At 45.7% G+C, this 21,774-nt stretch overlaps 2 protein-coding genes across 2 annotated transcripts in view; one reads left to right on the top strand and one right to left on the bottom strand.

The window, feature by feature from the left end:
* ACO2 (aconitase 2) overlaps positions 1-20,419 on the bottom strand; it is a 32,300-nt gene extending 11,881 nt beyond the window's left edge. The window contains exons 1-9 of the mRNA XM_019545015.1: positions 20,315-20,419; positions 11,616-11,758; positions 10,145-10,403; positions 6,654-6,746; positions 4,603-4,761; positions 4,213-4,363; positions 3,201-3,305; positions 2,481-2,572; positions 1,779-1,884 (exon numbers count right to left, since the gene is read on the bottom strand). Of these exons, the coding sequence (XP_019400560.1) occupies positions 1,779-1,884; positions 2,481-2,572; positions 3,201-3,305; positions 4,213-4,363; positions 4,603-4,761; positions 6,654-6,746; positions 10,145-10,403; positions 11,616-11,758; positions 20,315-20,350 (1,144 nt within the window). The 5' untranslated portion in view covers positions 20,351-20,419. The remainder of the gene's footprint in view (positions 1-1,778; positions 1,885-2,480; positions 2,573-3,200; positions 3,306-4,212; positions 4,364-4,602; positions 4,762-6,653; positions 6,747-10,144; positions 10,404-11,615; positions 11,759-20,314) is intronic.
* A 146-nt stretch (positions 20,420-20,565) lies between these two features.
* PHF5A (PHD finger protein 5A) overlaps positions 20,566-21,774 on the top strand; it is an 11,932-nt gene continuing 10,723 nt past the window's right edge. The window contains exon 1 of the mRNA XM_019545020.1: positions 20,566-20,761. Coding sequence (XP_019400565.1) covers positions 20,710-20,761 — 52 coding nt within the window. The 5' untranslated portion in view covers positions 20,566-20,709. The remainder of the gene's footprint in view (positions 20,762-21,774) is intronic.

The raw sequence follows: 21,774 nt of genomic DNA, 5'->3' as shown, positions 1-21,774 counted from the left end.
AGGAGGCACCAGTCACCCATGATTGTAACCCCCAGGTCTTTTTCTGCAGAGCTGCTGCCCAGCCAGTCAGCCCCCAGCCTGTACTAGTGCATCAAATTGTCTTGTCCCAAGTGCAGGACTTTGCACTTGTCCTTGTTAAACCTCATGAGATTCCTTTTGGCCCAATCCTCCAATTTGTCTAGGTCACTCTGAATCCTAGCCCTACTCTCCAGTATATCTGCTACTCCCTTCCAGCTTGGAATTATCTGCAAACTTCTTCAAAGCTGGGAGGGAGGGGGTCAGAGTACACAACAGACCACTCAGCTCTAAACAGATCTTTATTGTGCCACTGCATTTCCTACTATCCTTCCTCTGACTCCACCTCTGTCCTCGCTGAAACTACTCTCTCCCCCCCCCAGCAGGGTTGCCAATTGTCCATAAAAGTGTATGGATAGTTTGTTATAAAACAAACAAGCCCCCCTAACCCCCAAAAAGGGGGGGCTAAAACCTCATCTGTAAGGTCATAAAAGAGAACAAGCAACCATTAATTTGACTGAAGATCTGTCATCAGAAAGAAGCCAGAGGCAAAGCACTGAAGGGCAGAGAGTGGAGCAGAGCCAAGCCATCTGGTGCCTTAGTGGGCACAGCACCCTGCACTGAGCATTCTCACAAGGCTTTGTAGCTCAGGGGAGCCTCCACCCAGCTCATGCTGCTGTATGTCATCACCTGTCTGTACCACTGCTTGCTTCACAGGTAGGTGAACAGTAGTCCTTCTTTAGGGGTCTGTGCCAGGGACAGGGGTGGCACTATAGTGAAGGGTGTGGACAGCACATTGTACAACCACTGTTGTAATGAAGCAGAGTTGCCAACCCAAGAAAAAAAAAAAATTAACTGATTATCTGAATTTTTTTTTTTTTTTAAATATATACTGAGAACCACTTTTTTTTTTTAAACTATGGTGTTAAATATAATCCCAACTCTTGTCAATGTAGTCTTTCTGCTAGATCCTAGACATTACATAAAACATGCATCAGTAAAAACATTTGGTTGTCAGTAAAATAAATAAATATTTTGGCTTGGCAACCTTGTGCCGCAGCTCTCTAGGAGCCTCATTTTCTCCCTTCAGGCAGTCAGGCACTCATGACAAAACTGATACAAAACTATAGCATTAACCTGGAGACAACACTATAGTACTAACCATGGGGAAAACTTTCAAACAGCAGTCTCTATGACCTCTTGTCAGGTCTAGCCCACCATTTACCCCTGGAGTGAAAACCACATAGGCAGCCTGCTTATGATACCTAAGCATGTATCATATTTACAGCAAAGCAAGCTCACACTTGGATCCCCAATAATGTTCCCCACAAGACCTCCAAGACTAGAATACAACCCACTTAACCTTCTCTCTCACAGGACCTTTTCTAAAAAGTTTAGTTTACAACTCCATCTGCTGTCTATGTTGGATAATTGTCCTATCAGGTAATCTTCACAGCATCCCCATCTTCAGGAAGCAATTCCCAAGACGACAAGAACCTGGCAGAGTCTCCTAAAAGCCTGGATTAATGTCCATCTTTCATATTGCCCATCTCTCTCCCTGAACACATGATCCAAAACAATGCCCTCTTTCCAAGCAATTAGCAGGGTTCAGTGGATATCGAGCTATAAAACTGCAAGTTTACTGGGAAGATAGGGAGTGGATGATGCATTTGGACAAGTCTGGGACAGGTGACCAGTTACTTTGAAGCAGGAATATCCATTTAGCAAGGAAAAGCACAGACCAAGGGGCAAAAGCTACTCACCAACTCTAATATCCAGTGGCCAGCCCTCTTTTTCTGCCACAATGCCAATTTCTGTAACCTTGTGTGCTAGGTCTGGTGTGAAAGGCCCATTGATATGTGGCTCCAGCTTTAAGAAATAATGAATGGTAATGAGGGATTAGAGGCAAAAGAATGCATACAACAATGCTCAAAGGCCACCCAGGCACTATAATAAAAGCAAACAGCAATATTTAAGAGCAAATTGATTCCTTTCACAATTATGTCTCAGTAGGAAAAGCTTCTTTTTTTTTTTTTTTTCTTTTCAAGTCAGAGGAGGGTCTCTGAATAGCAGATAGAAAAGCTCAAGGAATGCTGTCAAATTCTAGTAAAGGCAACCACCAGGGCAGTAAGAATTGATAGCTTACAGGACAGACTGCCAGGAGGCACAACTTGGGGTTCCCATTATACAGAAACCTCAAGTAACACTTGCTTGAGCCACCATCACACTCTCTCAGTGCCAGCTGCCTCCTCTGAGTCTCATGCCATCCCCATCATTCACTACTCTAGGTCATGTCTAAGTTAAGACCTTTAGGTATACAAGTTTTTTTGTTCCTCTGCAGCACTCCAAGCTGTCCTAGGCACTTGCCAATAAAGAACCTGAAGTTTGGGCCTTGCCCTGAATTCATGTGTGGCAAAGTCATGTTTTCCTTGATTGTTTAAACAAAGCAATGAGCCAAATCTCACCTCATTGAGGTTGATTTCAATGACCTGGTCATAGTGGCAACCCGCATCAGGCTGCAAGTGCTCCTGAAATTCGTCTGCCAAAGCAGCAACGTCTGAAATCAGAAAGAAAGGAAAGCTGGGAAATATAGCAGTGGGGAGGTAGAAGGGATTGACAATTTAGAAGTGCTGTACACTGCATATCCTGAGGGGAAACTCCCCATAGATCATTCCCAATCCCACAAAACACTGGTGAGAGAGGGGAGGTGAGGAACCCAATGACCTGACATCCCCTCTCTCACCAATGACCTGAGAGACCACTATTCAATTAACATCTGGTCTGTACTCCTGTGTCTGGCATCCTATCAATGTCTTTTGGGTGCTGCAGCCACTGCTGAACTAGACAGCTGCATTTTCATCCCATTCCCTTAGCAATTGCCATGCAAAATAACAGGTTCTTAAAGAATTTGACAGCTGTAGTCAAGAAGGAAAGAGTAATCTAACAGAGTATGTTTGAAATACTTGTGTCCGACTAAGACAGTGCAAAGACCTCCTCCTCCAAATCCAGGAAGGTCCTTAGTGAATCTGTCCAAAGCACCATTTCTTTGCTTTCCCTATGAAGAACTGATGTGAAATTTCTACTGTGCTGTCTGTTCTGGGTACCACCCCCCCATGAAAGAAGGAACAGATCAAGTCAGAAGAAACTGGCTTTGCCACAAGACACCCTTCTTCAGGCCCTCTTACCAGCTCGCCCAGTCTTCTTTAAGTATTTGTTCATTCGCTGGTTATATGGGAAAATGGAGGTGGTGGCACCAATCTCTGCTCCCATATTACAGATTGTTGCCATTCCTACAGAAAGATGGAAGAGAGACCCAGACTGAGTCAGGGTTCAAAAAGGTACTAAGCTCTGCAAAAGCAAAATCGTGGGGAAGACAGTAAGGCCAGGACACAATAGGGTAACAGACACAGGAACCTACTTTCACATCAGATCAAACTAATGGAACAATAGATCAAAATGGACCATCTCTAAGTACCTGCAAGGGAGAGGTTCTGGGCTCAGACATTTAATGGTCAAGGGAAGTGGGAAGAAATAACCATGTAATATGCCAGAAGGTGGTATGTCATCAAGCTTCTATTTAGCAGTGAAAGCACCAGTGTCTTCATTGCCTGCACTGAAGTGGAGGCAGATTCTGCAGCTACACTGGATTATTCTTTACCAGAGGAGCTGACTATACAGTGGTCTTGGTGGCCACCAAAGACAGGTTAAATAGAGTAAAAAGTTCTCACTGACTGAAACTGAAAAGCCAGCAGGTTTTCATGATTTGAGGATAAGAGCCCTCATTCACAGGTGCAGTGGTGACACCTGAGAAGCATTTCAAATCCAGACAAGTCTCATCATACAGGGGACATAGTCTGTCCAAATCTCCCCAGTCTACTGCTTCTAGAGGCTAAGACCAAAATGTAAGTCCGCTTTAGAATTGTGCATGCACGGGAGAGACAGACAACAGTTTTCAATGCCGGCAACAAGACACAACCATGCAATACCGAACTGCAGCAGAACCCGAGATTGAGATCTGCTTATGACCTGAAGTGCCAGAGTCTGTTCTTATAAAACTTTGCCCTGGTTATCCCACTGCAGCTGCAGCTTATTCCCATACCCCAGACTGGCAAACTGCATCAAGCTGTACAGCATTGCCCAGATTCAGCAACTTCCACAATTGCCTCTCAGCAGGTAAGTGAGTTAGTAGTGCCTCACCGGTACAAGAGATGGAGTCCACTCCAGGCCCATGATACTCTATGATGGCACCTGTGCCACCTTTCACAGTGAGGATGCCAGCCACTTTCAAGATCACGTCTTTAGGAGAGCTCCAACCTGACAGCTTGCCAGTCAGCTTCACACCAATAACCTAAGCAGCACCAACAACAGGAAAAATTGGTAGCAATGGAATGCATCTCAAAGCCACATTCTTCTACCTCACTTCTGAGTGGGTCCACTCCCCAGAATCCACCATTTACAAGCAGATAGGATGCCGGTTAAGGGGGACATTTTCAAACCCAAGTTCCAAAAGCCCCAAATGCCACTGCCCTTTCATACTCATGTCAGCTTGTTTCACAAGGGGAATTAACTTTTCCTCTGTTGTCTCACCTTTGGACACTTGAGCTCCCATGCGATTCCTGCCATGACATCTACAGCATCAGCTCCTCCCACTCCTATGCAAATTCCCCCCAGGCCACCTCCATTGGGTGTGTGGGAGTCTGTGCCAATCAGCAAAACACCAGGGTATGCGTAGTTCTCCAAAATGATCTTAAAAAAAAAAAAAAAAAAAAAAGGTCGGGGGGAGGGGCAGGGGAGAGAAGAGAAGGGAAGAGGACATGCAAACAAGCATAAGACTGTGCAATGCACAACCAGGAGCTGAGGGAGATCTGGATTAAATGAGCAACTCAATTTGTGGGCAGTGATTCCAAGATGATCACTAGCTTATTTTTGGGTTGCAAGCTCATATTCATTTTAAAGATTCCATCCCTACCTGTTCCTGACTAAATGCAGTGCAGTTACCCAACTGGCTCTTTGCCAGATATCCAGAGCACATCTCTCTGCCTAGAGTGGTGTACAAATTAAAGATGTTGATAAACACAGCATCATGCAGAGTTAAGAAATCCATATAAAATTCCATCAACTAAAGTCTGTTTTCAATGTCTGTTTAATAAAGACCTATTTAATACTCCCTGGCCCCCAGTGACAGAACACCAGGAATCAAGCATCAGCTTAAGACTCTCATTCATCAAGTATAGCAAGGGCTACTCTGAGACCTCTCTGCATCAAGCACTTCTCTGCTAAGCTACACTTTTATAGAAGAGCATTGTTACCTTGGGCCTTGGCAAGGAGAAGGCTCTCCTGGGTCCTGTCCCAAAAAGTCATCATTCACTGGATCAAGGGAATACGCCAGAGTTTATTCCCAGTGCCGCTAAGGCATTCCCATCATTAGAATGGTAGAACACTGACTTCTTGGTTGGACTTTTGGGCTCTAAGGATAACTAATCAACCCAAAAATCCCATGCTCAGAGAAATACCCAAAAGATGGTAATGTCTTGTGGAACCCATTTCACATGGAAGGTGTTCAGAAACTACAGTGAAAACAGCAGAAAACACTAAGACAGTGGCATGTGGCAAGTGTTAACAACTGGTTCCAAAGCAGTGGTAGAACCAAGCTGTCCCCACACCTCACCCACTATACTTTAAGTCTTATTGTGGAAGAAATAATTACAATATTAGCTAGATGACTTGATTTATAGGCAAGACACATTTTAACTGAGTCCCCACTGTAAAAATCATCACAGCTGGCAACAGCACAGTCTCCTTCCCACTTCTTTCCCCTGTCAATTTGGGTTGTGCTTTTACACATAGGGAAACTACGAAACTAAGTTCTGTCTAACACACAAAACAAACAGGGCAAGATAGGGGTACTCCCTCCAATCTCTATTTCAGTGATCAGAAGCGTCACTTAAAATAAGTAAAGAAAGTTGAGAGTGATTTCTTGAGTTGACTGTATCCTTTTAAGATACAACAAGGACAATAGATTTTAGAAACTCATTCAAATGCTACTTTTAGTTCACTTCACTGAGCAGTGGACTTTAAACTGATTATGCTTTATTGTTCTCAGCACTGTGCTGCCACATTTGCATTTCTTCCCCTACATTAAGTTTTAATTTATTAATTTTATTGAAACCAAGATTATAAAAGTTGATTTTAAATTTAAATACCTTCCCCTCCCCACCCTCACACACAAGAGGCAACCTGAACTGCCTCCACAAGCTACTTCAGCAGTATTGCTTTAGTGCTCCAGCCTGGCTAAAATAGCCCATTACGTATTAAGACGTGTGAAAGGGCATAGCCTTGAACTGGACTCTTGGTGTTGACATTCCCTGTAGACTGCTGGTTGGAGTTTGACCAGCAGACGTTTCACAGAAGCTAATAGCCTAGGTCAGAGTTGTGCACCAGTCTCCTTGTAGACTATACAAGCAGGATAGAACAGGCAAGGAATAACTTCACCATAACACTGTAGGGAAGGTAGAAGCCCCAACATGAAGGATCCTACCTTGTAGGGAAGGCCTCCCTGTAACTGCTTTCAAGTAGCTGTATGCAAGCACTTGCCAAAGTAAAGAGCTATTCAACAACTGCAGTTAGGTCCACTTTACCTGGTGGATGATTCCTGATCCAGGTTTCCAGAACCCTACTCCATACTTGGCACCAGCTGTGGCTAGGAAGTTGTACACCTCCTTGTTAATATCCTATTCAGATAATTAAAAGGCAAACCATTAGTAACTTATATTCTATTTTCTCCCTATAAAGCTATATCTCAGCACCACCCCTCCTCCCCCAGCACAAATTTCTCATCGTGAGGTCTGTGGGAAGTGAAAGGGAGACTCAATTTCAGTATTGCCGACTCCCCAGTGTTCCTGACTTTAAGGCCAGAAAAGACCAGTGTCACCACCTGATCCTGTCCCCTGTGCAACAGCCAACAGAATTTCACTCAGTAACTCCAGCACTGAACCCAGCATCTTGCAACTTCCCTACAGCATCTCCTAACATGACAGGGCTTTAAGACCATCCCCATTCCCATAGAAGTATTGTAAAATAAAATAATGAAGGAGCACTACTTAGCAAGCATCCTGCTTCCATAGAAAATCCATGATATTTTCTTTCTTGTTTCTCCATCACCTTTGTTTGTGTGTAGTGCCCTTTATTAAATAGTCTCAAAGCTCTTTAAGAAGCATTACAGACTAAATCAATCACCAGACTAATCATCAACAGTTCAAGGCCAAACAGGGAAGAAGGATCAAGTGGCTGCTCCCAGGGGTCTGACTGGGGTCAGTGTAGTTCATCATCTACATTGAAGATTTACAGGGTGGAGCTAAGTAGCCATTTATGACACCAAGCTAGGTACAATAAGCAAGTACTTCAGAAGACAGGATTAGGATTCAAAGCGACTGTAACAGACTGGAAAATTGGACTAGAATAGATCAAATAAAATTCAGTGAGGTCAACCCAAAGTGTTACACTAGGAAGAAACAACAAATGCACATCTAGACTGCAGCTCTAGTGGTTCACAAGCTAGAGGTGGTATAATATTGTTTAAAACAGGCTCACAGTACATTCAGATACATTAACAAGAGGATCATATGCAAGTCACAGAAAGGTTTTTCTACTCTATTCATTCAGCAGCAGTGGGACTACACTGGGAGTACTGGGGCCAACTGACACAAGAGCCCAATAAAGTAAGAGAAGCTACTGGATGACATGATATGAGGAAAGGCCAGAAGAATTGAGATTTTCACTAAAGAGAAGACTGAAGAGGGATTTAATAAGTCTTCAAAAGGCTATTTGTAAGAGAGGATAGCAATCAATTGTTGTAGCTGGCAACCAGACGAGTGGTGATGGACTTTAACTGCAACAAGGGATATTTAGGCTGGATGTTAAAAAGAACTAAGGGCAATTAAGTATTGGAATGGATTATCTAGAGGTTGTGGAATCTACATCACTGGAAGTTGAGCACATCAGAGAAACATTTATCTGGGATGGCTTAGAGATAGCTCCTTCCAGGTGTTAGAGGGAAGGATCACTAAGTGATCTCTCAAGAGCTTTTCCAACCACTTCAAAAAAGCCACACACAAAAAAAAGGGAGTCAGAAAAATTAAGTGACCTGCACACAGCTGCTGCTAGAAACAGAATCCAAATCTCCTTATCTAACAATTATATAACACTGCTTTTTGCTGTGACATCACATTCACCAAGGGGGTCTACTTGTAACAATAACTATGGTTGCCATGGAAGTATGACAGCATTATATCCTCAGGGTTTCTTGCCAGAGAAGTGGAAGAGCAGATAAGACAAGACTACATACACTCCCTGCTTAAGGGCTCTGTTCTCATGCAGGCACTCTTCAAAATGAAAAAAAAAAGGGGAAGCTGGAGATAATGGAAGAATTGTCTGTGCACAGAGCATTTACTCAAGTTTCCCATGAGGCAATGGCAGGTCTTGAAGTCTTGTTTTCACTGGGAGTCAGGTCATTTCACTATGTTTGTGCAACTCTTCCCAAACTGAGCATGCTGATGTGCCAGGACCAGATCCAAATCACTCTCTGCTTTGCCAGCATTCATTCCATGCCAACTGGCAACGCAAGGAGCGGAACCCGATCAGAGAAAAGGCAAGACCATTGCTTGCTCTAGTCGGAAAATGGATGGCAGAGGGAAGCAGGGGGCGGGCTGCAGAAGATCTGCCATAAAGAACACAATCACGCTACAGAAAACAAACTCAGTGCCCAGAGCAAGAACAGGTCAGTGCCACAGCAGGGAGGGGGGGAAAAAAAGAGAAGAAAGAAAACAGTCTTTAGGAAGGCGGCTCCAGAGTGGGAACCTCTTTGCACAACTCTCAGGCCTGAAGTAACGTATAGGACAAATACCCACAACAAGGGGAAATTTGCTCATCGCCTCATTTTTTATGAGTGGTAGAATTTCACTTTATTAAAATTTTAATAGGGTTGAGCAAGGAAAGAGTTGCTTGGCATCACAAATATCCACAAATAAGAAAATGTAGATGCCTGTTCCTGCCATGTATGCAGGCATAGACACAGAGAGAGAGAGAGAGAAAGATTCCCCAGAGTAATACCCAGGTGTAATTCCTCCCACTGTTCAGGACACATGAGAAGGTCTTTTAGGCATGGTCACCTTACCTAAACAATTACAAAACAGAGCTTATTCCAGACAATCTTCCCTCACCCTGATGGTGCAACAGCACTGGCAGCCCTCTATCTTTCCATCTGTTGCTGTATATTTCCAGGTTCTAACAAAGAAAAAGAGGTCCTTCAGGATTTCAACCCCTTTCAGTTGTTATGCTCTCTCCTAAATTTAATGTCATAACAATTCTCCTACTGACTGACAAGTCTGGATATGGCTCACTTCAGACCATGAGAGGGGCAAGTCCAGAAAGCAGCACACTACCAATTGACAGGCTGTACCTGGCAGAGAGAAGCACCAAAATGAGGGAGAGATCTGACCATTATATTGGGGTGAGTGGTGGGGACAAGAATCTAGCCAGACCAGCTGAAACTGACTTTCAAAATGAGAGCAATATTAGTAGGTACAACATTTGCAGCTCACTTGGCTTAACCAGAAAACTACAAGCAACAGCATCCTTCACAGCTGATCCCTTGGTAGGGAACAGGAAAGAATTCCTTTCTTCTAACCCATGACATATGAGTGAACATGTGGTCAGAGACATTCTGGAGGTTTTTGTCTCACTTTACTGTGAACTATCAGGTACTGACTGCTCCTGAAGAAAAACTTAGGAATCTGTATCTGACAGTTTTCATGCCCTACCATTTAAAATTACTTCCCTTATGGCTTAGAAATGGCCCCCTCCTTCCCAAAGATCCCTTTTCCCATGGGCTTCCCCACCATCAATAAGCTAAGGCTGTATTTCCCATCCTTACATTTCACCCTATAAATCATCTGATGGATTAGACTAGTTCAGGCTAGATAGACTCTTTAGGGCTGGAACTGAACTTTGCTTTTCTACTATGCCTGCCTATAGTGCTAGTGTGTAACTGTGCTTTTGAAAACTGAAATGGATCAAGGCTTTCAAACACAGAAGAAAACTTTTATTTCTTAAGTCCTGGTGCTACAATAACCTTAGCTCTCTGAAGATCCTTTTCACCACCTATCTGGGCTTCAATAAGGTGGTCACAGTGGATGGTAGAGGGCACTGCCACCTTGGGCAGTCCACTGCTGATGAACTGCAGCATTGCCATCTGAGCAGTAGCATCTTGCATGGCCACACGGTCTGGCCGCAGGCGCAGGTAGGTCTTGCCCCGCTCAATATCCTGTTTCACCGGGTCATCTAAGTGCCCATATACAATCTTTTCAGACAAGGTCAAGGGACGGTCTAACCTGTGGGGAAAACAGACAACAAAGAGACACCTGAATATCATCAGCTCAAACATTTCAATTTTCACCCTATTTATCAACAAGAAGAATGGCATGCCAAAACTTTTCTCAAGCACAACACCCAGAAGGAACCAGGCTCCCAAGGCACTTTGTGTAGTAGTGAACCACTTGCTTGTCCAATAACTGTGCAGTTAGTGCCAACATCTAAAACATGAGAGAATGGCAGGAGGTTTGGTTCAATAGTGACATAAGATAAGCATCCTTAAATAGCCATCAGCAGCCCTTCCTAAAGCAGTCGTATTTATTCCTGGAAGTTCTATCACATGGGCACAGGGAAAGACAGTCATCCCACGCTGCCTAGTTTTGTGACCATAGTCCAGGGGATGATTGCAGGCCATGTTTAAAAACATATCCATAGAACTGACAAATCATTGCACTCACAAAATGTCACATCCCATGGCAAGTTTAGACTTGCCAAGGTGAAATCAAAGTTTGGTGTCCATGGAGCGCTCAGTTCTGGGGTTCTTCCCCGACATACTCATACAGAAGCCATTGACAATGGTGATGTTTTTTGTGATGCAGTAACTTCGTTTCAACAAATAGAAATCAGACAAACAGCTCGTTTCACAAAGGACACGGACTAGTCCATTAAAAGACGGCTTTCAACTACTGCCAAGATAAAACTGGAGTAAAAACAGTGACCTGGAAGTCCATCAATTTGTCAACAGACAGAATTCACAAGTTTGTGCGCATTAGGTATCCAAGCACCAGCAGGCAGGAGGGCAACTTCTCTGGGGAAAATGTGCTAAGGAGGGAGAACAGGGACTCTTTTTATTTTTATTTTTTTTAAAAAACAAGTCATGCTAGTACTGATCATTAACCACATCAGTTTCTTTGAATAACAACAGATTAAAGCCTAGCACATTAAAGCTCATGCCTTAAAAAGCTGTTAAACAAAACATACTATCTACTGTTGGCAGTTGTCTGAAATCTAGTGCTCCTCAGCATGCCCTCCATGAGGCCAGCCTGATTCTCAGCATATAACAGTGGTGCCCAACAGGTTTGCCATACATTCTTCCACTACATGGAAGATGCTAGCTGGTTTGCTTTTTCCTGAAACACTAGTCATGTAAAGCTGGTATCAGAGAAACAAGGCAGGGGCAGGGAGTCACGGCTGGTTCTCCGCAACCAACTCTCTTAACCTCCCAACCTTACCTCTTACGGACGATATTGATGTTCTTCTCAAGTGTCTCATAATTAATATATTCATTAGGCTCGAAGTGGCTCATGGCCACCTTTGCCCGCTGGCACATAACAGGAGCAACATGGTATCTCCGTACACCATTACTCAGGGCTTGCTGAAAAAGAAAAATTGCAGATCATTATTAGGTACCAGGCATCTGCAAAGTGATTTCACATGACAAAGTATAACCTTTGGTGTTTGGTTCCCAGCTCCGATTTCTAAAAATCTCATTCTGATAGGTAAGTGACTAAAGGCGATTACGTAGCTTTGAAAGATCTAGCCTGTTCAGTGGACATGTACCCGGTGCAGTGACAGCACAACCCAATATTAAACCTATTTGACTAGATTACCCACAGCAGGCACTACTTGTAGTGATACCAGCATGCTTCCATTTGCTGTGCTAAAGGATTTATGGGGAAGAGAGGAAAGCTCCATTTTTGTTGTCAACTTTCTTTCTATGCAAGTACCTTGAATTCAGGACATGCATCACTATTTTTACTTATTTATTTTAATAAAAAGGGTAAGTACAATATTTGATGTACAAGTTTTCAGGGCACCGTCTTCCTACAACATACTAGCTACAGCAAAAAACCCAAATTTACATCCCCTCAGCAATGAGTCTTGTAGCAGAGAACTGATGGAAAAAAAAACAAACAAAAACATGAATTGGACATTTACAGCAGAACTGCACAGGTCAGATCATAGCAGTCCCTTCCCCTGCTTTTTCAAATGAATACACATTTTTCTTTGCATACCAAAGCCACCATCATGAAGGAGACTCATGCACTATTAAAAGTTGGATTTAGTAGCTGGAACAATCCCTGTGGGTGTGTGTAACATGTCTTCAGTCACACCATCATGAAAAGAGCTGCATAAAGACAAATGGCAGCGATCAGAGGCAAACACAGTCACTTAGTTGACTATGTGACTGCATCCAGGACCTACCCACTTGCTTCCACACCCAGCAATCAAGCAGAGACTGCTTAAAGGGATCTTGGATGCATGTCCCTGTGCCACACACTGCCTCTCCTGAGACAAACCCTGAGAGTAGTGCTGGACTCCAGGCTCAGAAACCCTCTATGCTGTCCACACAGCTTAAATGTCAGTTTCAACACACAGGCAGGGCTTGTTTCTTGGCAACAACCCAGGGCCCAATACGGAGATGCTGTAGACACAGCCCCAGTGTCATCTTTGTCCTCTGTTCACAAAGACAGACATTATCCCAATGCTTTGAGGGCAAGAACTCCCCCTAGGGAGTCCTCACATGTTGGAAATTCTGTTATGGTGGCAGTGAAAGTTCACCCCTTGTGCTCTTCTACTATGGCAAGCCAGAAGAGGGTGTCAGTTTTACAGGGGGCTCAAACTTTTCAACACATGGGAAATATTCTCCTGCCCCCTTCCCCACTTGAGCTGTAGCACCTGAGCTCCTTTTTCAGGGGGGAAGGAGCCATGCTGTACCACCCTCAGACCCAAGGCAGACAGAGTTCTTTCCAGCTTACTGTCTAGTAATGAGTATTAAAACCTTGGAGAATAGTAAAAATAAAACATCAAGGAGACTGAAGGGATCAAAAATAAATCTCTCTAAAACCACTCATTCACAAATCAACCTTAAAACAGCAGTGACTGAAGACTTTGCCATTTTCAAGTATTCAGTGACATGGAAATAAACTGATGGACTTCGTGCACACTATGAGCTGCAGGTATTGATATAAAAATACCCAGCATCCCAGCAGGTCCTCTTAGTAGAAACACCAGGAAAACTGAACTGTCCCCTACATACAAGGGCTTGCCACTATCCCATGATCAGAGGGCTTTCTGGCTGAGCTTTCTAAAGCTGCATAAGGGCTCTGGGTACCCAAGCTCCATGAACAATCGCAAGAGATTTCGATGCCCAGTTCTCAGGCACCTTTGAAAATATCCACATTACTTATCACGACCAGAAATTTGGAGCTGCCCCCAGTATCAGAGACCCCAAACACCTTTCTGATCAGATTTGTATCTGTTCACTTAGCTTTCTACCTGGCAGTTCTAGTCATCCTCCCCATTATGTTGGGATAGCCATCTCTTGCTAAAGGCTTCTCCTGTACCTATCACCACAACCATTTTATTTTTCCCGCTGCTATCTTTACAACACATTCTGCACAACGGTCTCCAAAATATTGACTAAAGAACTGTGAACTACTGATGCAGGATTATCACAACCAGTTACTCTCTCTATCTTATTATGTTGTTTTCAGCAGTGTTAGGACCTGAAAAGGTTCAAGTAGTCTAGGAGACTGAAATCTCAATCAGTTCTGTGACAATGGAAGAGATCAATGTGTCCTCATCACAAAACTACAAAACAAGTAGTATGCAAGTAATATGGGGCAAGTGTGTGGGGGGGGGGGGGGGGGGGGGGGCAGGGAAAGAGGGGGAATACCATTTGGACCATTAGGATGTGGACAGATGTAATATCTGAAACATTTCAAAATGCTTTTGAAACCTTCCAAAAGGGCCATACATACAAGCATGAAAGCCTTTTGAAATGCTCCAAAACTGGCTGAGGTGCTCCAAAACAGAGCCTATTTAAATGAAGTGCTATTTTGGCAGGGAAGGTTCTTTGCATAGATGTGATATCTTTTATTAGACCAACTGAGTATTTGGAAAAAAGTTCTCTTTAGAAGCTTTCGGGCACCGTCGCTCTTCTTCAGGTATAGGAAGTCTCTACTGTTCTGAGACTCCAAGGGAATGAAAGAAGCCAAGTCAGTGAGAACATAAAATAGGTGGAAATTAGGAAAACAAAGAGGTAGAACAGGGAAGGGAGACAGGGGACTTGCTATTTTGGAGCATTTTGCTTTGTTATGTCTACATAGGGGAGAAAGGAAGAGATGGGGGGGCACTCTGCCAGCTGTCCAGCTGCTGGGTTCCTGCTCCATGTCTGGGGGGCACTATTGGAACCCCCCACAACCCAGCCAGACCCAGAACTGGGCTTACATCTGACTTCATGCTTGTGAATTTCTGTAATAGACAAAAAAGATCTAAGATTGCCAATGCATACACCATAAAATAGAACATAAATAGTCATCTTCTTTGTATTTTTTAAAAAGTGCAACTCTGATTTAGTTAATAAAACACAGCACCTGACCCTCCTTTTTTGAAATGTAAAACTATAGTGCACTGTGAATTAGTGCCCAATCTCAGAACAAAGCACAAGTGCTAGGAGGTGAAACAATTCTCTTACCGACAGATATCCCCCACTGTTCAAAGTACACATGCTGACTTTTGGCCAGGCACACAATGTTTTTTCTTTGATCTCTTCAACTATTTACCCAGTCCACATCAACAATTCTGTTGCTGACCTTATGATCTTTATCCCACAAAAACTCCCAGGGTTATTGCGAGTCTCTACTCAGTGGTGCAGAGGAAGAAAAACCCAAAGTACTCCAGCATCTCATTGAAGAAAAACTTCTGCTCTCAACCCTAAAATTCTACAATAATGCAGGAACTTTCTCCTCTTCCTGTAAACCTTCATATCATCTTCAGCTAAAAAGCATCAAACTCTAGCAAGACTTGAAAGGCCTAAAAGGGCCCCCAGTTCTGCCACATTCATGTGGCTTCCAAGCTTCCTCCCATCTCCTCTTCATAAATTTTTAGAAGCTTATTTGGGCCCTCATTCCCACCTCCACGTGAGGGGATTTCAAGACTACCAGATGCCACTTGAAGCATCCTCTGAAGTTTAGCACCCTAACAGCTTCCAGCCCTGCTCTGTCACTGCTTCCCCCTACCCACACCCATGCCCATGCCAGGAGTCTTACACCCTTTTTTGTGACTGTGACTGGTATGATGAAGCCACCCATCACTAGAAACAGGGTAATCAATTATTAATCTCCATCCTGGGAATCTAGAAGAATCTCACAGTATTAAAAAAGGATTTGCTGACAGCCACAGAGTTGTCTATACTGATCAGTATCTGGGTCCACATGGGAAATAGTACTGGAATACCCATGGCATTCTAAAGTCATACCATATCTTATTCTGGCATAAAGTCCCACTGAAGACAAACCTTAAGATTCTGGATGAATGAGCTGTCAAATGCTTTGCTGAGGCTTCTCCCCTTTTGCATCTAGTGTTTACCATGAGGACCTCCTTTCTCTAGACCTCTATAGAAACCTTCCTTCCCTCTTCCACCTCTCTCCAGTAAGCACTAGAAAGCTTTTAGTCCCTCAACATGAGCATTTGGGCATTTAAAGAAAAGTTGAGCACTTAAAGCAAGGAAGACTTCCTTTATCTGTTGAAAAACTGGTAATCGGGTCACATTTTTGATCCTGTCTTGACTTTAAAAGAAATCCCCAACCCATTTCTTGCCCTGCATTAAGCTTCCGGGAGCCAACATCCACGTACAGAAAGATACTAGCTTCTGAAATTGGAATTTGATCAAGTAAAATTCTGCGAAGAGCACCAGATACATTAGAGAAATCCAGGAAGCTAAGCTCCTATTCACAACAAAACAGAAACCGTGGTGAATGCACCTGTATCTAGGGCATCACAGTTGAGGAAACCCTTGTTTATAGAATGCTGTAGATATTCTACACAGAGAGGAAGTGGATAGCCTGTCTGTTCTCCCCTCCCATCTTGCAAGTCAGACACTCCCTGCACAGGCCATGCATCGCTTTTAAACATGAGCCATCCCTGTAGTCTCAGCATTGGCCAGGGTGGGGCTACCACAAAAACAATCATTTTTGTTTTTTCCCACAACCTTAAGAGTAGAGATTCTTAACTAGGGTGCCATAGTACCCGTAGGTGCCTTGAGATCTCATCAAGGATACTGCAGGGTGCCATGCAATGTTGACACTGTTAGGTGTGCAACCGTAGTTCACAAGATAAATTCAGATTTCAAGTGAGAATCCATGGTGTTAGCAGCATTCTGACCTCTTTATTAAGAGGTCAGCTGTGATGACTGCTGTTGCTTCTAGCTTAGCAAGGAGAGGAAAACGTTGTACACACTAATATCTGACTCTTGTTTCAGATGCCTGTTTCAGCAGTTTCTGGTCTGGTTAGATTCTTTTCACCACCCCTCACCTCGTTTTACTGCTCAGACCTCTAACTCATTTTCTGAGTTTTGGCAAGGAATTGCTCTATTACTTTTCTGTAGTCAAAAAAACAAGTGAAAGCTCAGAGCTGGCAGGGGTGACTTGAGCCTAAAAAGGTTGAAAACCACTGACCTAGAGGGTTGCCATCTCCAGACATTGTTTGGCTTAATAGTGCATTTCTTATACTGGAACGTAATTACATGTGGAAGTAATTTTGCAGGCCCACCTCATTTTGGATTTGAGTAGCAGCTATAATCATGTTCCGAGCTTCCACTTTTCCTGCAAGCATACAGTACTACCTCCCATCAAGCAGCTTTAGCACTTTGTAACAAGACCACCAATGAAAACCTAGGTACACAGAAAGCTCTGTATGAGATCTATTTGCTTTTGCTGTTCTCTCTGAATCCACAATTCTCAAACACTGTGCAAGAGACAGTATTTTGCCACAGTTGCCACTTTTCAGATGAGATCATGAAACAGACCCTGACTTCTTGCAGCCATTACTGGTATCAGATCTGTATTTGGGGCTAGCTGACAGTATACCTGGCTAACTCCAGTACAGAGAGTTAAACTCTGCCAAGGCTTGCAATTTACAACTCTTCACTACTTACAGTGTTTTCCTGCATTGGTTTACACTGCAATATCTGTCATACACTATACTGAAGGTATTACCATAATTGAGGTTACTCTTATATAGTCCTTTATCATATGCGTAATGGTATCCAAAGGTAAAGATTCATCTTCATCTACAAAAGCCATCCAAAGGCATATCCAATTACCAGGGATTAGTGTTTTCTATTCACCACGAAAAAAAAAAAAAAACCACAGTAAAGTCTCAATTTTTCCTTTACAAGGAGAAAAAAAAATGTAGGAAATGGTGGGTTTCCCCTTGCAGGCTCACAGAATTTCAGCCTGCAAGGGGCTAGAGCAGGGTTGAGCAAAGTCAGGCCCGTGGGCCAGATGTAGCTCGCCAGGCCATTTTATCCAGCCCATGCGGTACCTAAAAAATTTAGAAAATTAATACTTATCTGCCCCCGGCTGCCTGCCATGTGGCCCTCGATGGCTTGCCAAAACTCAGTAAGCAGCCCTCCACCCAAAATAATTGCCCATCCCTGGGCTAGAGGAAACAGGAGGAGGGCAATCAGGCAGGGGGTGCCACATGCATGCGCACACAATAGCATGGACAGCAGCTTCCACAGCTCTAGCAGGTAAGTTGCAGGGGGCACAGGGTGGAAGCCCCCATAGTGAGGAAGGGAGCTGGGCAGGGCTGGGAGTGCTGCCCAGCTGGAGCAGTATATGGGCCATGGGGCTTGGAGCCCTCGGCCAGAATGCATGGCCACAGGGCCCAGGTGGGGAGTAGGACAAAGCCATGAACAGCTCATTTGGGGGACAGTGGGGAGACTGGCTCCCTGCCGCTGCATGCATTCCTGTGGATGGGCATGCACCCCCCAAATTTGTGTGCAGGGTGGAGGCAGGTGCAGGCTGCCCTCTGCAGGCTCAGGGCTCCATGCCCTGCTGTTCTCCACCTGAGGCCTCAACATTCTGGCAGGCAAGACCCAGTGCGGTAAGGCAGAGTAGGGTAGGGAAGCTTGGTGCTGCCACTGGTAGCCCCACATTGCCAAGGTGAGGTACCCCCTGCTGGACCAGGCAGCAGTGAAGGTGGTGGCATAGAGTTGTGTCCCCTGTGGAAGGAGGGGAAGCTGGGCTCTGTGCTCTGCTCAGGTCACAGTAGCCTCTGCCTCTCACAGGTGGCAGCTGGGACTTGGGCACTACTGGAAGGGCCAGGGGGCTGTGGCCCTGGGTCCCTGGCCCTGTAGCTCTGGCAGCTAAAGGCCCCACTTCAGCAGGGCTGGGGGAAGGGGCACCAGCAGGATCAGGGGGTGCTGTGAAGAGCAATATCAGGGCTGATCAGCGCCACAAAGCACAGGGCAAGGCAGCCGCAGCTGCAGCTGGACTCGCATCCTGGTGAGCAAAGGGGGTTGGGGGAGTTCTGTTTTTCCATGATAAAAACCTCCTAAAAAATAAATGGAACACCTGAATTTATAGGCATTTAGAATTTATTTTATTATAGTAATTGAGGCACTGGTAGGCTTCTAAATTGCTTTAAAGTTGTAAAGATGTTAATAAAACACTGCTTTCAACTGATAGCTATCAATCTACATTGGTTGAACACAAGGTTTCATTTTAATTGTGGAAAAATGCAATTTTGGGCATTTTAACCAGAGAATTTGTGATTTTTTTTTATTTTGCCATTTTAAACTGAGAAATCCAGGATTCCTGCTGATTACCCTTCATTTTGTTTGCAAACTTACCATTTAATAATCTATCCTTTTCATAAAAACCTAATTTTATCTTTAAACTAGATCATCTCTTGGAGCAATGGATTCCACAAGTCCACCCCATTGTATGTAAAACATTTCTATTTGTTCTGAACCAAAATCAAATTATACCATTTGGTTCTTTTACCTAGTTTAAGGAAAAAGAACATTTTTCTGTAGGATCTTCATGCAAGCAAGTTAGATACTTTAAAAATATGGATCAAGACTTAAAATGTTCTTGCACAGCTCTGAAGGCAAGCTGTTACTTTACAATAACTACCGCAACAAAAAGTTAGCCAAGGTCAAAGCAGGAAGTGAAACCTAGATCACCCAAGACTGGATCTCAAGTAGAGCTTCCCATTTGACCTCTGCTGGAGTTAGTTCGAGTCCTAAAAAGCAAATGTGGTTAGCAATGAGGTCCTCTGGAGGATACAGAACTCTAGACATATAAGTGATGGCCTTAGCACAAAAAACAATGGGGAGGTCACGTCAAAAGGAGCTGCAATTTTTAAAGGTCACCATGGATACAGCATCTCAAGGGCACAAACCGATAAAAGTTCTTGCTGGTTAGAAAGAGAAAGCAAAGCAGCTTGGTGTCCTGCCCCCCTGTTTTGTTTTGCCTAGTTCAGGGCCCATGCAGGCTTTGCCTATGGGGTGCCCTGCCTTCTAGAGGCAGCTGGTACCTGCCAAGCACAGGGGCAAAATAAACAGGAAACAGGGCACAGCAAGCTAGCCAGCAGGAGCTGCAGCAGCCGGGCTCTACTACTCCCTACCCAGGGGAGGGAAAAAAGTAGCTAAGCCCTGCACTCGCACACGTGATTCTCACATGTTACTGCCATTCCTCATGACAACCCAGCGCCCTCCACCGACCCGAGTGCCCGCCCACAGCAGTACTGCCTAGGCCGACTGCCGCGCCACCGGCAGGGCCTGAGCCAAGGCGGCCCCACCCCTGTCTCAGGCGGGTCCAAGCTGCCCTTAGGCGACGGCCCCCATTCACCTTGCCCTCACCTTGAACGCCAGGCAGCTCCCGCAGCCCCCGGGAGAGGCCTGCCCCGCCGCCCGCTCCCGGGAAGGGGCGGTCGCCATGGAAACAGGGCCGGAGAGGCGCGAGGGACACGCTGACCTCGGGGGGGAGGAGGGAGGGGGAAGAGGGCGGGCAGGGACGCGGAGGCCCCACGCCGGCGGCAACGAACCTGTCAGCGGTCACCCAGCTCACCCCACAGCCCCGGGCCGGGCTTGCTCCCAACCTACAGCCGCCTCCAGGCCGAACCCCACCACACTCACCCGTAGCTGAGCTGCCAGGACACAGTACGGCGCCATTTTGTTCACTGACAAAGATAAGGTCGCGTGCTGATGACGTCACGCTCCGCTTTAAGAGAGCCGCGGAGAAGGGGGGCGGGGCGCTCGCGGCGGGCAGGAGACAGGGCGGAGCCGCGGGTCCTGGCAGGGTGGTATTGCAGGCGGCTGCGGGCGGGCGGCCTGGCTGGTAGCGCACGGAGTGCGAGGTCGGAAGTTGCTCAGTGAAGCTCAGCCGGCACTAGGAGATTTAGCCGCCACCAGCGGGCAGCTCGGGGAGGTGCCCTGTGGGAGGACTCTACCCCCCTGACAGGACCCGGAGAGCAGAGGTCAAAGGCGAAAGGGCAGAACTGTGCTGGTGGCGCGCGGCGCGGCGGGGAGACATGGCTAAGCATCATCCGGACCTGATCTTCTGTCGCAAGCAGGCGGGCGTGGGTGCGTGCGTGCGTGTGTGTGTGTGTGGTCCCCGTGGGTCTGTGCCCCGTCGGCGCCTGCCCCACGTCATGTGTCCGGTGCCGCTACAGTCTGAATCGCGCCGGAAGCGTGGGGCAGGCACACGTGCACGGAGCGGCGGCGCCGGGCTGTGCCCAGCCTCCCTCGGGCTTGGGGCTGCGCAGTGGGAGGGCGGCTTGCATTTTTCAATAGGAAAAAAGTGCGCGGGTCTTTCCGCGCCGCCCTGAGCCAAACGTGTCTAGAAATGACTGGGAGCTGGTGACGCGAGGCCACCGGCGGCCTGGACTTTCTCCGCATGGGGCTGGAGGAGGGGTCGCTGGCCTGGTATTCATCCCAAAACTGTGCTCCCAGCTTGGTCTTACGCTTTGGTCTGAGAGGTCTTCCCCTCCCTTGGGGCAGTGGCGGAGCAGGCCTCAGGCCTGTGCCCAAGCTCTTTTGTATCTTCTGTGGCTGGCGGGCATAAATCTCTCCTTCTACGAGCTTATGCCCCTGCTCCCAACTTGTGCCAATTCTGATTGATTGATTGACATGTTTTGTGTTCCAAGCCAAATCAAGTCCAAATCCCTGAGTCAGTCCAGAACCATACCTGGCCCTACAGCTGGGAAATATCTTCTACCCCCCACCAGGGACTTCAGATAGTTTCATAGTTAGTATGGTCAGAAGGGACCTGAGCAGATCATCAAGTCTGACCCCTGCCATGGCAGGAAAAAGTACTGGGGTCAAACAACCCCAATGAGGTGATTGTCTAGCCTTGTCTTAAATACCCCCAGGGTAGGAGCTGGCACCACTTCGCTTGGAAGTTGGTTCCAGTTCCTAGCTGCCCTGACAATGAAGTAGCACCTCCTGATGTCTAATTTGAATTTACTCTCTGCCAGCTTGTGACCATTATTCCTGGTCACTCGTGGTAGTGCTCGGAGGAACAGGGACTCCCCCAATGCCCGCTGGTCCCCTCTGACTAGTTTGTAACAGGCCACTAGATCCCCCCTCAGCCTTCT

Source organism: Crocodylus porosus, unplaced genomic scaffold (genome assembly GCF_001723895.1).
Source record: "Crocodylus porosus isolate Cpor-Errol unplaced genomic scaffold, CroPor_comp1, whole genome shotgun sequence".
Lineage (NCBI taxonomy): Eukaryota > Metazoa > Chordata > Crocodylia > Crocodylidae > Crocodylus > Crocodylus porosus.
The sequence above is the reverse complement of the archived record's forward strand: the minus strand, read 5'-3'. Positions and strand labels throughout refer to the sequence as shown.